Source organism: Protopterus annectens, chromosome 16.part0, assembly GCF_019279795.1.
Source record: "Protopterus annectens isolate FY-2018-M chromosome 16.part0, PAN1.0, whole genome shotgun sequence".
Taxonomy (NCBI): Eukaryota; Metazoa; Chordata; order Ceratodontiformes; family Protopteridae; genus Protopterus; species Protopterus annectens.
In genome coordinates this window covers 293,262,692-293,277,691 of record NC_056750.1, presented here as the reverse complement: position 1 = coordinate 293,277,691, position 15,000 = coordinate 293,262,692, and the positions used below count along the sequence as shown (strand labels likewise).

The following is a 15,000-nucleotide window of genomic DNA, read 5'->3' as shown; positions in this document are numbered from 1 at the left end:
ATATGCCAAAGGTGTTGATATTACCAGGATGGATATTAGTAGATTTTTGGTATGTCAGGATTGTTTGTGTTGAATCTGTTTTCGTTTTTGCTAGCCTTTACCTGTCATTTTGTACTTATTGAAGGTTTCATTAGAGTCACAATACTGAAATTGTAAAATTGGTAAGAGAAGATCCATCTGGGACAAAGGGGGATGCTGCATTCCCAGCTATCTGGAATTTTGTAAATAACTGTCATTTGTGAATACCAACATGATTTGTATTGAAAATTGACAAAGGGAGATACTGCTAGCACAGCTATCTAGAATGTTGTAAATAATTGTATGTCATTGGGGAATATCGAATTGATTTGTGTAAGATGTTTGTTGCAACTGTATTAGAATTGTATTTTGTATGTATCAAACTGCTGATACAAAAGTGTGTGTTTGAAAAGGTTTTTGCAAAGTGCTTAAAATGTAACCACAGCATGCCCTACTTGAATAGAACAGAAATGAATGTACACTATTGTAACTGTTTAAATGTATGTATTTTTAACGGGAAACTTGAATACAGAAGGCTAACTTGCAAAATTTCAGAAAATGACTGAAATTAAATTACTTTATGGCTGGGCCATAAAAAGGTGTTCTCTTTCAGTTTTCAGTGCAGTAGCAAACACACTGTTTAGAACTAGGGAACTTTCTGCATTGTCTTCAAAATGTTTTATTGTTTTATGACTTCCAGGATCTGCATAGATCTGGAGAATTTATATGTATTTTCACAGGCAGGTGGTAAACACTGCTGGCTTTCAGCAGTGAGGGTTTTACCTGGGATAGTCAGATGACGAGAAATATCATTCTGCAAGCTATCCCAGCAGTAATATTTGAGATGTTAATTTAAGAACTCTCTGAGAGAGACTCAGCATTCTGTTTTCTGTCTTTGACCTGACAACATCAGCTGGAGGATCTGTTCACCGAATCTGTCTTGCTGCTCTCAAGTAAGTTTCTGGGGTATAGTAATTCTCTCAGGTATAGTCAGGAATATAGCAAAGCTTAGCTTAGTATTTTTTCTTTATTTGAGACTGGCCTGTAATATTTTAAATATTTCCTGTGATTTTGAACTCTGCTGTCACTGTGAATATGTACCGAGTATTTTCTTGTTCTTTTGATATTTATTAAATGTATTTAAATATTTTATTATGGCTGGTCTGTCTAGACCTATTTAAGCTCTGAGAGTACTTGCATATTTATTTGGTGACACTGTGTAGGCCACTCCAAATAGCCTTGCTCTTCGTCAAACTACCATTCGTACGGATAGTAACATTACACAGTAAGTTTGGACATCTTATCAATAGCTGATAAGTAGCTGACTGGTGGCAATGATAACTAGCTTATATCTGGGCAAAAGGGGGCATAGCTAGTAAACTTGGGCCAGCCTTTCCCAGGTGTGTGAGTGTAAATCAAACATCAAAGTCTGTGTGTCATTCATCCTATTTTGGGCAGGGACACAAAGCACTGGTTGGACAGAGAGGGTGCTTGGAAGTCTTGGGTTGGCCACTCAGCTGAGATCTCAACTCTCTAGCTGTGCCAGTGGGGAGTCTTACTGGGGAGCTGGAGAAAGAGGGAGAAACCAGGCCTGAACTGACTGTAGTCTGTGTTCTCTTAAGGGAATTTTATTTTTTATTTTACATTTGTTGACTGGGATAGTCCGACTGGATACATGTCCATTTTCAGAGAAGGCCAGGGACAAAAAGCTCCAAACTTACAAACCAAGATAAAGACAAACAAGTTACAGTATATGCACAAACATCATCTTCTTCCGGCTGTACCCGTTAAGGGTCGCCACAGCGGATCATCTGTTTCCATTTCTTCCTGTCCTCTGCATCTTTCTGTGTCACACCAACCACCTGCATGTCCTCTGTCACCACATCCATAAACCTTATCTTAGGCCTTCCTCTTTTCCTGTTACCTGGTAGCTTCGTCCTTAGAATCTTTTTCCCAATATACTCAGCATCCCTCCTCAGCACATGCCCAAACCAACATAATCTTGCCTCTCTGGTTTTGTCTCCAAGCCTTCCAACCTGGGCAGACCCTCTAATATACTTATTCCTAATCCTGTCCACCCTCATCACACCCAGTGCAAATCTTAACATCTGCCACATCCAGCTCTAACTCCTGCCTTTTTGTCATTGCCACCGTCTCCAACCCATATAGTATAGCTGATATTCACTACCCTCTTGTAGACCTTCCCTTTCACTCTTACTGGTACTCTTCTGTCACAAATCACTCCTGACGCACTTCTCCACCCACTCCATCCTGCCTGTACTCTCTTCTTCACCTCTCTTCCATACTCCCCATTACTCTGAACTATTGATCCCAAGCATTTAAACTCCTCCGCCTTCGTCACCTCTACTCCTTGCATCTTCACCATTCCTTTATCCTCCCTGTAGGTTCTATTGGCAATACTCCTGGACAGTATTTCCTTTGGTGGTTATCCTGGAAGATTCATTGTGGCATGCTAGAACCCTGGTACAGTGATCTCTGTCCCTAATAAGGTTGACCACATCTTTCAGCCCCCCAGGAGGTGATGGTTTTGAGGTTAGATATGCCTACATCTTGACACCCTTGTTTCTATGGTCATCTTTAAGAAGGATATGACCCTATATGGTCCATATGTCCATCCCCAGACAAAGGGATCCAAGGTAGTGGAAAGGCGAGGGAAGCAGATGTTGCATATTCTGTACAAACAGATGCTTAATGTACTTGACTCGCATGGTGGGTTTTGATTGTGATGTTTCCAGTGAAACTCATCTGATTGCTGAGCAGTTGCATAATGGGCTTCTTAAAGATAGTCTCCTCAAATTGTCAACCTCTTTGCCTTTGACCAGATCTTTGTTGTAGGATTGAGTTTTCTCCCACAAAGTCCCTCATGCAGACTTCTCTATTTAACTTGAAGGCTTTACATCTTCTTTAGTTTCATGGATGGATTGTAAAAGATTTTCTGAAGGTTACATTCCTACTTAACCCACCCACATGGAATATTAACCCATTCAAATGTGATCTTCTGTCTTGGAACATTTACTTTGTGTTAGAAAAGATGATGACTTTGCCTCCTTTTGAACCTGCAGCCTCTAATTTGAAGCAACTTTTTCCTGGATGACTGTTTATTGGCTGTCACGTCTGCTCAGGAGAAATTCTGAGGTGCATGTGTTATCTTTTGATCCTTATTCTATTTATTGCTCTGTGGAGATGGTGAGGTTATCTCATTAACCTCTGTTATGCCAATAGTTGTTACTGAGCCTCAGTCGCTACCCATCTTGCATATGTTTATCTTGCACTATTCTGATCAGGTGGGTCTCTTCTCCGTTGTATGGACATGTAACAGTCCTATCAGGTTTTATGCTGAGAGAACAAAGCCTATCCACAGGGATAGCTAGCTGCTTGCTTGGCTTGCCAAGAAAAAAAATCAGAGTTTGGTAAGTTATCCTAACAAATCATCGCTTCTGTTGTGATGTAATAATCCTGTTCCTTCAGTGCCAGAGGCTTATTCATCTAGACTAGTTGCTACATGTGCAGCTTTTCCAGAAATGCATCTGTAGGTGATATCTTTACAACAGCTGCTCAGTCTGCTTAAAGCACGTTTCAGAGGCATTGTAAACTGTTTGTCTAAATCTTTCTTTGGTGCTGCTGTTATAATGGGCGTGCTGTGTGAGGACCATCTAGAAGGATTTGCTTGGTGTTGAGTCCCTTTGCTGAGTAGAATTGACTTCATTTTGCCAAATGTTGGGATAGAGTGGGCCAGCATCATTGTGAATGGCTGTGAAATTGTCGGGCTGAAGTTAGAACCAACAGCTACTAACTTGCTGAAGTGGTTAGGATCAGTTGACTGTGCAACCAAAAAAGTGCTTAGTTCTATTTCTTCTCAGCACTTGCTACTGAGAATGTTCATGCGGTTTTGTGGAGGGAAGAGAAAGTTTCTCTTTCTGATTTTAAGAGCTATGTATGTGATGGAAGTGAGCCCTAAAAATGGGTACAGCTGATTTGCCTGTGTTATCTGGTATAGGTGTACAACTCTTTTATTTTGTCATGTTATGATGGTTAGTAAAGCGAAGCTGCACAAAAACAGAATGTTTGTCAGAGCCTAGGTCTGGGCATAGAAGGATGAAATCCCAGCTGCAGCTAGAGGTCATTCACAGTGTCTGACCTGGGAGGAGTCTGGGTAGGATGAAAGTTAAGAGGTCAATGTCAGCTCACCAATCCTGGTAGTAAGGAGGTAGTCTAGCCTGCTGCAGTGAAAACCCCTTTTGCAGGGAGAGGTGTAGGATGTGCAGCACTGTAGGCTTGGGACATGTGGTTGGCTTTGTCAAAGCCATGTCTGTGCAGCAGCTTTCATGGAGCATGAGCAGGAAGGTGGTATAGGCCCTTGTGTTAGGTGTCAGGGGAAGGATTAGTTCAGAGAATGGGAAATGGCTTTCATAGCCTCCTGGGCGATGGCTGCACCATGATTTGCAGTCATTGCAGTGATGGGTAATGAATGGGTAGACGTGGCAGAAGCTAGTTGGCAGACACAGCGAGTGGGGGAAAATATACATCTTAATATTCTAAGCTTGTGTTTTTTGATGTTGCATCCTCAAACCACCCCCCCACACCAGAACTGGTGTGTCTCTGTGTCTGTCTGTGTGTGTGTTAGTTAGAATAACTTAAAATTGTAGATTACAGAAGATTCACATACATCAGGAGGTCAGGACCAGGGCCACATAGGCATTTGAACTGCTGTGAACATGAAGCTTTCCCAAGTTACCAAGAGCCCTTACCATGTCCACTACTGCATTGCAGTGTGTGTAGCCTGTGCAAATGTTTTTTGCCACGCTTCAGATTTGGCAGATGTCAGAAAGACCCCAGGCTGCTTGATATTTTTGTGCTGTGTTTGAGTATTGTCATATTTGTGTTTTAGCTTTAAGCTGTTTACCCCACCGAGTCTTGAGGTTTTTGCTGAAGTAAATTTTCTTGTCCAATTTTGAGTCTCCATTTTCAGGGTCTAGGTTGCCTTTGTTAACTTTCTGCAACTGTTTGTGTGAAAGATTTTTATTGTTAATTTCAGTTTTCTCTCCCTTTAAGTTGTTTGGGCAGTTTCTCCTTAAGAAAATTGACTACGTTTTCAAAAAGTATGCCTTTATGAAGGAGTCCTGCCTAGTTTAACCATGAGATGTTTGTAATTTGTTATTGGAGGGAAGCACAGTATCTTAGTACTCCAATAGGTTTGTTTCTATGCTGGATTCGGGTATAGGAAGACCAGTTGAAGTTGCACCTTTGAGATGACCCAGTGTGTTAAGACTATTTCTTATACTACTGAAACTTCTTTGGCATCCAGGCTTACCTCATTTTTGACCTTGAAGCCTCCGGATAGGTGTGCTTTTTCTCTGCGAAATAGTGTAGGCCATGTCTAAATGGTCAAAGACTTCTGTCTTTCATTCCTCCTCTGTAGTTTCTGAGGTAGACAAGAAAATATTGAGTTTTCCATTAAAACAGGTCCCCCTTAACATTATAGGGAATGTTCTTGTTTGTCTCAGTCTTCTCTTTGAGTTTAACATCCATACCGGGTACTGGAACAAACATATCCAGCTACTTTAATTTTGTATTTGTCTTTTTTCCAGAAAAACCTTTAATGCTTATTCAAACCTCAGCCAATGTCATTCAGGACTTGGGCTCCCAACAGGTTGACAGTGGCAGTTCTGTAGATTAAGGGAAGGCTTTTATAGTGCTTCTCCATCATGTGTTAAATAGGAAGTCTACTGTAGTTTTTTTTTTTCTTCTTGCACAACTGTACTTCGTAGACAGCAGTAAATAGAGTTGAAGGGAAAGAGTAAAATAGGATATATCTAGCCTTTCTGTACAACATGGTAGGTTAGGACTACCTGACATCAAAGGATATTTTAAATTTACACAGTTGGAATTAATATCACACGAGCAGAGGGATATATATCAAAGTGGAAAAAAGATCGAACATAGAGTAATTATGAGGGATGCAGAGAGAGAGGTTAGGGCTTTGGAAGCAAATGTATAAATTGGCAGTCAGTATTATAAAGACTAAACGGTACTTTTCTGTTAAACCCCCCTACCACTTGGTGCATACGTGCTTCAGGTGAAGTACAGTATAGTAGCAGCGTAGGCTGTTTTTTAGTTGAAGGAAAAAAAAAAGTATGTGTAGGCCATAATGCACTTAACAAGAAATTAAACAATAGTTAAGTTGGAATCGTTGCAAAAAGGAGAAAAATGTAAAAGACAAGGCTCCGAAAAGGGTGTGATCCATGGACATTATGTGCATAAACAGATAATGCAGGCAGCACAGAACGCGCCATACTTCAGTTACTGTAGGCTTCAGTTTGTAGTATAAATTCCAGAAGTCCAAACTGTGAAGAATTAAACCTCAGTCTGTGTTGTAGAATCCAAACACCGCCACGGTGTGGACAGGTATTGGCATCAAGTGTCATGTACCTTTTGATGTACATCTTGTCCATGCAAAAGAGGCTACTTGACTGGTGAGATAAATGTTTCCATTATATAACTTCTAGGGCAGATTCGTACACAGCCTGTTGATTTTCCCTGTTAGCTGCAATGACCTTAAAAATGCATTTTGACCCATGAAACACACACACACATACATACATATATATATATATATATATATATATATATATATATATATACATACATACATACATACATACATACATACAATCACTTTCAAAAATTTTGACGTTTGTGAGTTTGAAATAGTAAAAAGAAATACCCTAGGTTATTACAATTGTGTGAAAAACTTAGAAACTACAAGCTGTACTTCTTGAGAAGTTCTGTAATGTAAATATGTAATTAGTGCAGCAGACATCTTACAAGTTTTTAGCGAAGACCAGACCAGCGTCAGGTGGTAGTGGTTTAACGGAAAAGTACCGACTAAACTACTGAAGTAGCGGAGAAGGGAGATACTGCCAGTAGGAATACATACAACTTAGAGTACAGGAAATGGACATGACTTGGCAGTAAGTAATTGGAGGAAATTAACAAAAGAGCTATACCACTGCGAATAAGCTGGAAGGAAAAGTGTTAGAATGGGATAAAGCCAAGCTGGTATTTGTCTACAATTTAACAGTTGCTGATTTGCTGATAGGGATGGCCAAAGTGTGTGTGTGTGTGTGTGTGTGTGTGTGTGTGTGTCTGTGTGTGTGTCTGTGTGTGTGTGTGTGTGTGTGTGTGTGTGTGTGTGTGTGTGTGTGTGTCTGTGTGTGTGTGTGTCTGTGTGTGTGTGTGTGTGTGTGTGTGTCTGTGTGTGTGTGTGTCTGTGTGTGTGTGTGTGTGTGTGTGTGTCTGTGTGTGTGTGTGTCTGTGTGTGTGTGTGTCTGTGTGTGTCTGTGTGTGTCTGTGTGTGTCTGTGTGTGTCTGTGTGTGTCTGTGTGTGTCTGTGTGTGTGTGTGTCTGTGTGTGTGTGTCTGTGTGTGTGTGTCTGTGTGTGTGTGTGTGTCTGTGGGGGGGGGTATTGAATAAAAGATCAGCTCTGATAAAGTGTTTGTAATAGTACCAAGAATAGAAGGCCTTTTAAAAAGTAGGAAAATTAGTAAGCCATATCATTACAGTATGATAACTTTTAAGGAACTGTTGCAAGAGGTTAGATGAGATTGGGAAGGAAGCTAGCTGCTACACTGGTGTAGAGGGATAAAGCCCTGACTACAGCCCAGCTGATCCAGGTTCAGTGATTGGAATGGTTTTGACGAGATGGCCATGCCTGTTGTGGAGGTAGGGCACTCGTTGATATACTCCCTAAGAGGGTTGTCTCCCTCTGATGCAGTCCATAAGCATGGGAGGAGGGGAAAGAAAGTGGGTAGACTATAAACAAAAATCCTCTTCCCAGTGGAAGCACAGATGAGCTGAGACCCCAGAATCCATGACTGGCCCTAGCAATACCAAAGCAGGTCCGGGAGCGTAAGAGGGTAACTGGTAGATCTGGCAAGGACATGGGGCTCTGGGCTGGTGTAATGAGTGGGAAGGAAGATTAGAACAATAAACTACAACAAAACAGTGAGAGGAAATTTGTAGCCCCCCCCCCCCCTACTCGTGATATGAGGTCCAAAAGATTTAGGATATTTGCATGGGATAGTCTACAGAGGTACATTTGCATCTCCAGAAGACTTCAGAGGATTTTACCTTAATGAACATCTTTTAGATATGTGAAGATGAGAGAGGAAATTAGGCTACATTTTATGGGGGTAATGTGGAGTTAAACCGGTTTAAGGGACTCCTTTGTAGAATATCAGACATAGTTGGAGAAATGTATTATATTAGCCAACAAGATGATTGTACCCAGTTGAAGTTTAGATTTGGAAATGCTGGGGCACACTAAGCACAAGATTAATTTTATTAGCTGCTAAAAAAAACACAATCACATGAAAGTTGAAATAAAAAATTAAACCATCAGTAAATTAAGTACTGATGTATAATAAAGGAAAAAAGCATTGGAGATGGTGCCATTACAGGATGGAGAGTAAATTTCATATATATATATATAAATGCTTTTGCAAACATGACATAGATGGTTATGTTCAGGGCTCCAATCATAACTAGCTTGTGTGTTTTCAATATGGATGCCAAGAAATTCACTTAAGGTGAATCTTGGCAGCCATGTTGAACATATAATAAGCTAGTTGTGATTAGTGACTCAATCATAGTTTCATCTGTACCATGTACTTCTCTCTGCGGGAGAAAGTGTAGGTGTGTGAAATGTTTTACCAGCGTTCAAAGCTAATAAAGCCCTTTGCACCATCAGAGAGGCAACTGGCCAGAAACAAAGTACTCTTCTGTGTGACTGATGGCTTTAAAATGTGTTAGCCACCTCATTCTGCCACAGTTTCTGTTTACAAATTTGGTAAAGTGAAGTTAAAACTGCTTTTACTTTCTGCATCTGTTCTTTACTGACTGGCACAGTCTGCTGTTAATCTTTAGAGCAAGACCCACTCTTAACAGCAGTTGTGGATGCTTAACAAGCTTCTGTTAAGCACTCCAAGCAATGTTAACAATGGGTAAGAGAGAGTCTTGTGCTAGGGATGCAGTTTTTTTCTTTCCCCAGTTTTGGAGTATAATTGCATTGCTCCATGAACTACATACAAAGTAGTACTCTAGTAGATAATTAGGTTATTTCTCATCAGCCTGCAAGTGGCATTTCAACAGACCCATTCAAAGGACTAACAAAGGCAGGATACCAAGGACTGACATGTTTCCACATGTAACCACCACCTGCCAGAGTTTGCAGATGGGCCTTACCAGTGGATACCGTCTCCTTCCCATAGATGAGCCTCATTCATACTTGATTAAGCAGGATAATCCTACGGTCTCCTTTCTGACTCCGGTGACAGACTTTTCTTCCTAATGCAGCTAGGGAAGAAACCTTCATACACCATACCTCAAGTAACCCAGTTTTTAGATATTGTTGTACACTCAGACTTCCGATATTGACTGATCTGACACAAGAGTACTGTCAAGCAGCTATTTTCTGAGGATTTGCTAAACACCAGGAGAGCTGCAACAATGAACTCTTGTGTGAAGTCTTAGTGTAGATCATCTCCATCTGGGTAAAATGAGAACTACCAGAGCTTCATCTGTGCATGCTTCCTTCTTTTTTTTCCATCCCTAGCAAGCCAGGTGTTGCTTCCCAAAGGTGTTCACCATGGAGGGCTGTAGTACCTCCATTGGAACCATATTTTTTTAATGGAAAAACCGTCCTTGGATCCCTTTGAGCCCTGTCCTCATAGTTTTGTCTTGGGCGATACTTCACAAAAATTTTACCTCATCAGGAGGATTTCAGAGTTGTAAACTCAGTGTGCAAAGAGCCTTTCACAGTGTGAGTGGGTATTGCATCTGTTAATACCAGAGCTGCATGTAGAAATTTTATGTAAATATTGGTTATTCATTTCCTTTTTTCTAGAGAAACTGGATAGACGAGTCACCAAGCAACCAGTTTCCAGATGGTTGTCTAGGATATTTATTGTAAAAATTTGTTGTAGCATGTTCTTACACAGCAGCTTGCCAAATAAGCAGCCTTTTGCAATAATGTCTGTAGTTGGAGCATTTGCAGGGCTGGTTTGTGGTCCTCCATTCACACTATCGCATACATTATAAACTTGATATCCAGTCCAGAAGTATGAAAGAGGCAACTGAAAATTTTATTTAATTTTTTTTTTTTTTTTTTTGGCAGTATTTTTTCCTTCCTCATACGTACACACTAATTTGATAAGCTTTCCGTTTGTAGTGAATGCTACTGCTGTTTTAACATGCACAAAGAGCGTAATTAAGCTGTAAGAATACCCTTATCTTGACCATGAATGTCAGTTTAGTTTGTTGTTTGTAGTCCCTGCTGTCATTTACTTTCTCACTATTTTCTTTATTCCTCATTAGTTATTTTCTCTCTGAGGTGGGAGGAAGGAGTTGATTCTTCTGCTGTTTATCTGCTCCAGAGGAGCAAGTTCCAATTGAGTGTTTCTGCTTCAGACTTCCCCAGGCAAAAATGTGCACAAGTTGCTGCAGGAATTCTTCAGTGGACGTTGTTGCTCTTATGTACTTTTGTTTTTTTAGTCTTAAAATAGAAAAAGGGAATGATTATCTGTTTGTCAGACATGTCCCTTTATATAGTCAGTGTCAAAAAAGAAATAGATGGTCTGGATTGACTGCGATTTTATTTTAGACAAAGGCTTATGTCTGTGTGTGCAGAGGAGACATGATCTGCTGGAACATTACAAATCAAAGCTGGTCAGAGAGACACTACTTGAGGCTAATTCCCATATGTAGTAAATAACAGTGATCCTGTTCAAAAGCATCTGCTGTTACAGAAAATATTTGTTTTCTCATGTCTGTCTGAAAGCAAGTCATAATTTCAGCTTTCTTTTTTTTCTGTGGCAAATATGTTGGCGTCAAAGGCCATGTGCGTTAAGCCGAATGTCTGAATAGCTTTGTGAGGGAAACTGCAGGGCAATCAGGCAAGGCTTATACCGAATATGAACATTTCTTGAGTAGTTCTTTTTTATGCAGTGGTGTTGAACTGCCTTTTGAAGTCTTCTCCCATCCTTCAGAATTGCTGAGGAATTTTGTGCCCCTTTGTGTTTAGACTGGAACATTGAGATCTTAGGTTGCAGTTTGTGGAATGTTTGTCTGTGGAGAGCACTGTTTGTTTTCTGATGTTTTGGACTATACCTGGAAGTTGGGTTGGTGTAGGTAGGCTGTAAAGCTGCTGTGCTTCTGAAAGTGTGACAGTGCCTGTAAAAGCTTTAAATTAAATTAACAATAACTTTTAACTTGTAGATAAAGTATATGAAGTGCCCCACATTATATCTGGTAAAATATTGCATACCTTTTTGGGCAACACCTATTTAACTCTTGGAAGTAGTTTGGGGAAGAGAAAGAGTACTCCGTACAGTGGAAGTTTCAACAGTCAGTGAAGGCCTTATGTTTCAGATTTCACTGTTAGACGTTTGAGATTCATGGTCACCTTCCTTCTTTTCACAACAGTTATTGTGAGGTACCAAGTCTTTTTACATGTTTCCCTTTTTACCTCGTGCATGCCCAAAATAAAGAAGGTAGAAGTTGTCAGCTGGTAGGGATATGGTTTCACTTATTTTTTTGTGCTTGGGTTTCATGGTGCTTTGAATTTCTTAGGTTTACTTTGCTTCTTTTACTTATGGCCGTGGTGGTGCCGCGGTTAGCATGGTCGCCTCACAGCAAGAGGTTCTCCAGTTCAATTCTCGGCTGGAGCACCTTCTGTGCAGAGTCTGTATGTCCTCCCCGCGGTCGAGTGAATTTAAAGACATGCAGGTAGATGCATGTGTGGGTGTGCCTTCATTGAAGTTTGGGCTCTGGGCTGGCAACTCGACACTGTAAAATTTCACTGCCAGTCATTAGCGGACCGGAGTTCTGCTGTGGCGACCCCTAACTGGGAAAAGCTGAAAGACCATTTACTTTGCTCCTTTTACTTCTAAGGTTGTATTACTTGGAAATAAAGGGTTTTGTACGTAATGTGTCTGGATGGGATTAGTATCCTACTATACTGTAACTGGACAACATTATCTGATTATCATGCTGAAGGCTTGAGACCATATACTGTTCAGGATGTACATAAATACATTTGTTGCAAAACTTGAGGGTTTGTCACAGGGCATCAGTAGAGAAACCACAGCTCCCATATCTGCTCCCCATGCGCACACACATGGTTAAATACAAGCACAAATAGCTGAACATAAATGTATAGATCCACACTAGTGTTTGTTAATGCACATTGCCCAATCATTGTACAGCCGTCCTTATTACGCCATTGTGTCTTTTGGTTTGAAGTTGATTTTATGGAGTGGAGGGCAGAGTACCAGGTGTGGTGCAGCATCATTTTATTGTGTACATCCGGGTTCATTGCAGGTTTGTGTGTGGTGATTTTTGCTAGCTTGGCAGTAGACCAGCTGTGGTGCAAGAAGCCATTGTACAATGAAAACTGAATTGCTGCTTCAGTACAGCAGGCTTTTCAGAATGCTTTCAAATCTAACTACAGCAATATATATGTACAACAATCTGACTAAACTTTATGAAAAATACCACAATCTTATTTTTTCTTCTTTTTTCTTTTTTTTTTCCATCTTTTCCTAGTCTGAGCGTAAGGCCAGGGAAAACCAAGATGGAGTTGCTGGACAAACAGGAAAGCTGCCTGCTAAACAAGTTAATAAATTGCTTCAGAGGTTCCCCAATATCACACACGAAATATAATAAAACCTTTGGAATGGAAATATATATTAAGGCCTTTAAATTCTCTTCATGGAACTACAGGAAAAATTAAGCTGAACTTCAGTTTGAAGAAGGAAGATAAGCTGGTTTGAAGAGTGCACTGTCAAATTCTTTAGCTAGCTTGTGTATTCTATATGTTCAAGCATTCAGCTGACTGTGGAAGGCATGATGGAATATTTTGAGGGTTGAGATGGCTCTTCTATTAAACTGAAATTTATTACCCATGGTATGACTTACTGAAATGCTATTTTTTTTTTTTTTTTTTTTTTTTTTTTTTTTTTTTTTGCTGCTGGGTATTATTGGTAATTCCTTTTCTCCAGGCTGGACTGTTGAGTGTTTCACATATGACATTTTAGATTTCAGAAAACTGAGCGATTCTTTCAAAAGTTGAAATACTGAAGTTAAAGTGGATTGTTCATTGTCTGCCTCCAAAAGATAAGGAATGTGAGTATTCGGTTTGTGAAGGAGGAAGAACGTTTATATAAAAAAAAATAAATAAATAAAGGTATGGTAGCAGAAATGGCAAAAGCAACATTACATTTTTGTTCATACTACATCAGTATAGGAAACTGAAGTGTAATAATAATTAGAATAGGCACTGCTAAAAAGAATAGTTAAGATATGAATGTATCACAAGATGGGGAATATAAATATTCTGTCAATAAGGGAAGAATATTAAAGTTCTGAAGCTGGTATATAGTGGCAAATGAGATTTTACCATAATTGGAACACCTGGATATCTGAGGGACGTTTAAGATTTTATTTCCTTTACGGATGTAAACTGTAAAATTTACATGTATATTCTTGTAACACAAAATTGTCAAGTGCTTTACTTAAGTCTTTGTTCTGTGTCCGTAATGCAGCTACACATCCACCCTAACAGTATGCCTTATATTAGAAGCATTAGGACTGCTTGGCAGGTAAAACCTTTTCCCGTTTCTTAGAACCCTCCCCTACCCCTCTTGTACATCATCAAATGATCCGTGCAGTGCTTTCATTTTGGCAAAAATGTTCTGTATGTCGACGAGAAGTTTCAAAGTAGTAAATAAAACATTTAGGTTTCTGTTTGTAGTGTTTTTCCTAGGTCTGCACTTTTTCCATGAAACCCCCCCCCCCCCAAACCCTGCTTTTGATTCTGATAAGCTAGCAGTTGATTCTGGCACTCTAGCAGAGAGAGTTGTCTAGATTACAGCTCCTTGTCCTTCTTTATCTTTTTGTGGATGCATGGATTCCTTTTTAAAGTGTTTCTTGCTTCAACTTGCCAGTGCCACAGTTTCTATGCTGTGTTTATCACCAGGATGTCGTTGCCACTGTCTAGAGCATTGACTTGTTTACTAGGCCCTTTTTTGTCACCGTATTATCTGGCGCAGGTCATCGCTGCCAACAGTGATGTCATCTTCTGTGGCAAGCGCTGAATTTCCAGCATTGGTGCTAGCATCAATGTTGACATCCGTGCCAGCTTACTTGGTATTGGGGCTTTGGTGCTATTAACTGCACTACTACTGGCACTGACACCTTCTGGGCCCATCATATAATGCACTGGTTCTCTTTGGTGCAATCTGCAATTGTATATTCTAAAAACTATGGCTATGGATGGTCGTAAATTTCTTGGTCTTGGTTATTTGCTGTCTAGACTGCTGCAATAACTAGAATTGGATTATTCTCTATTGTACCTGCTAGTGTTACTGGGCTAGGCTGTGCTTTTAAAGGTATATTGGAATGCCAGTATTGTAACAATGTTACCTTACAGGTTGTTAAACTAATCTGAAAATTTCCACTTGTCTCCTTTTGAGAACTTTTGGCTTTGCAACTGGGTGAGTGTATTAATTTATTTGCTCTTCTGGAGTTTTGCTAGCCACTACCTAACTGCTTTTTTGCAGCTTGTAAATCTTTAACCAGTAATCATGAGAAAGCTGTGGCTGATTTTTGTAGCTTTTATTTAAGTATGAAGAATGCTTCCTCATTCCAATTGCGATAATGGATATATGTAATGGACATTTTATGTATTTCTTCTTGTGACCAAAAGAAACAGTCTGATAATTTTCATTCCATCTTCAACTGTTCGGTTCGGATCTGATACCTCAGATCCAGCTGAGCTGTTGCTAAAGCTTGTGGCAACCAAAAACTCTCTAGTTTCTCCCTTACCCACAATGTACCAACCCGTTACCTCGGATCTTGTTTGCCACTTCCAGCAACAAAAGTGGCCCTCCAACTCTCTCTAGC

The 15,000-nt window shown here is 40.0% G+C and overlaps 1 protein-coding gene across 1 annotated transcript in view; it reads left to right on the top strand.

Moving 5' to 3' along the window:
* Positions 1 to 13,001, top strand: part of LOC122790932 (coiled-coil-helix-coiled-coil-helix domain-containing protein 1-like) — an 81,089-nt gene extending 68,088 nt beyond the window's left edge. Inside the window, exon 3 of the mRNA XM_044058633.1 lies at positions 12,643 to 13,001. Within this exon, the coding sequence (XP_043914568.1) occupies positions 12,643 to 12,759 (117 nt within the window). The 3' untranslated portion in view covers positions 12,760 to 13,001. The remainder of the gene's footprint in view (positions 1 to 12,642) is intronic.
* The last annotated feature ends 1,999 nt before the right edge of the window (positions 13,002 to 15,000 follow it).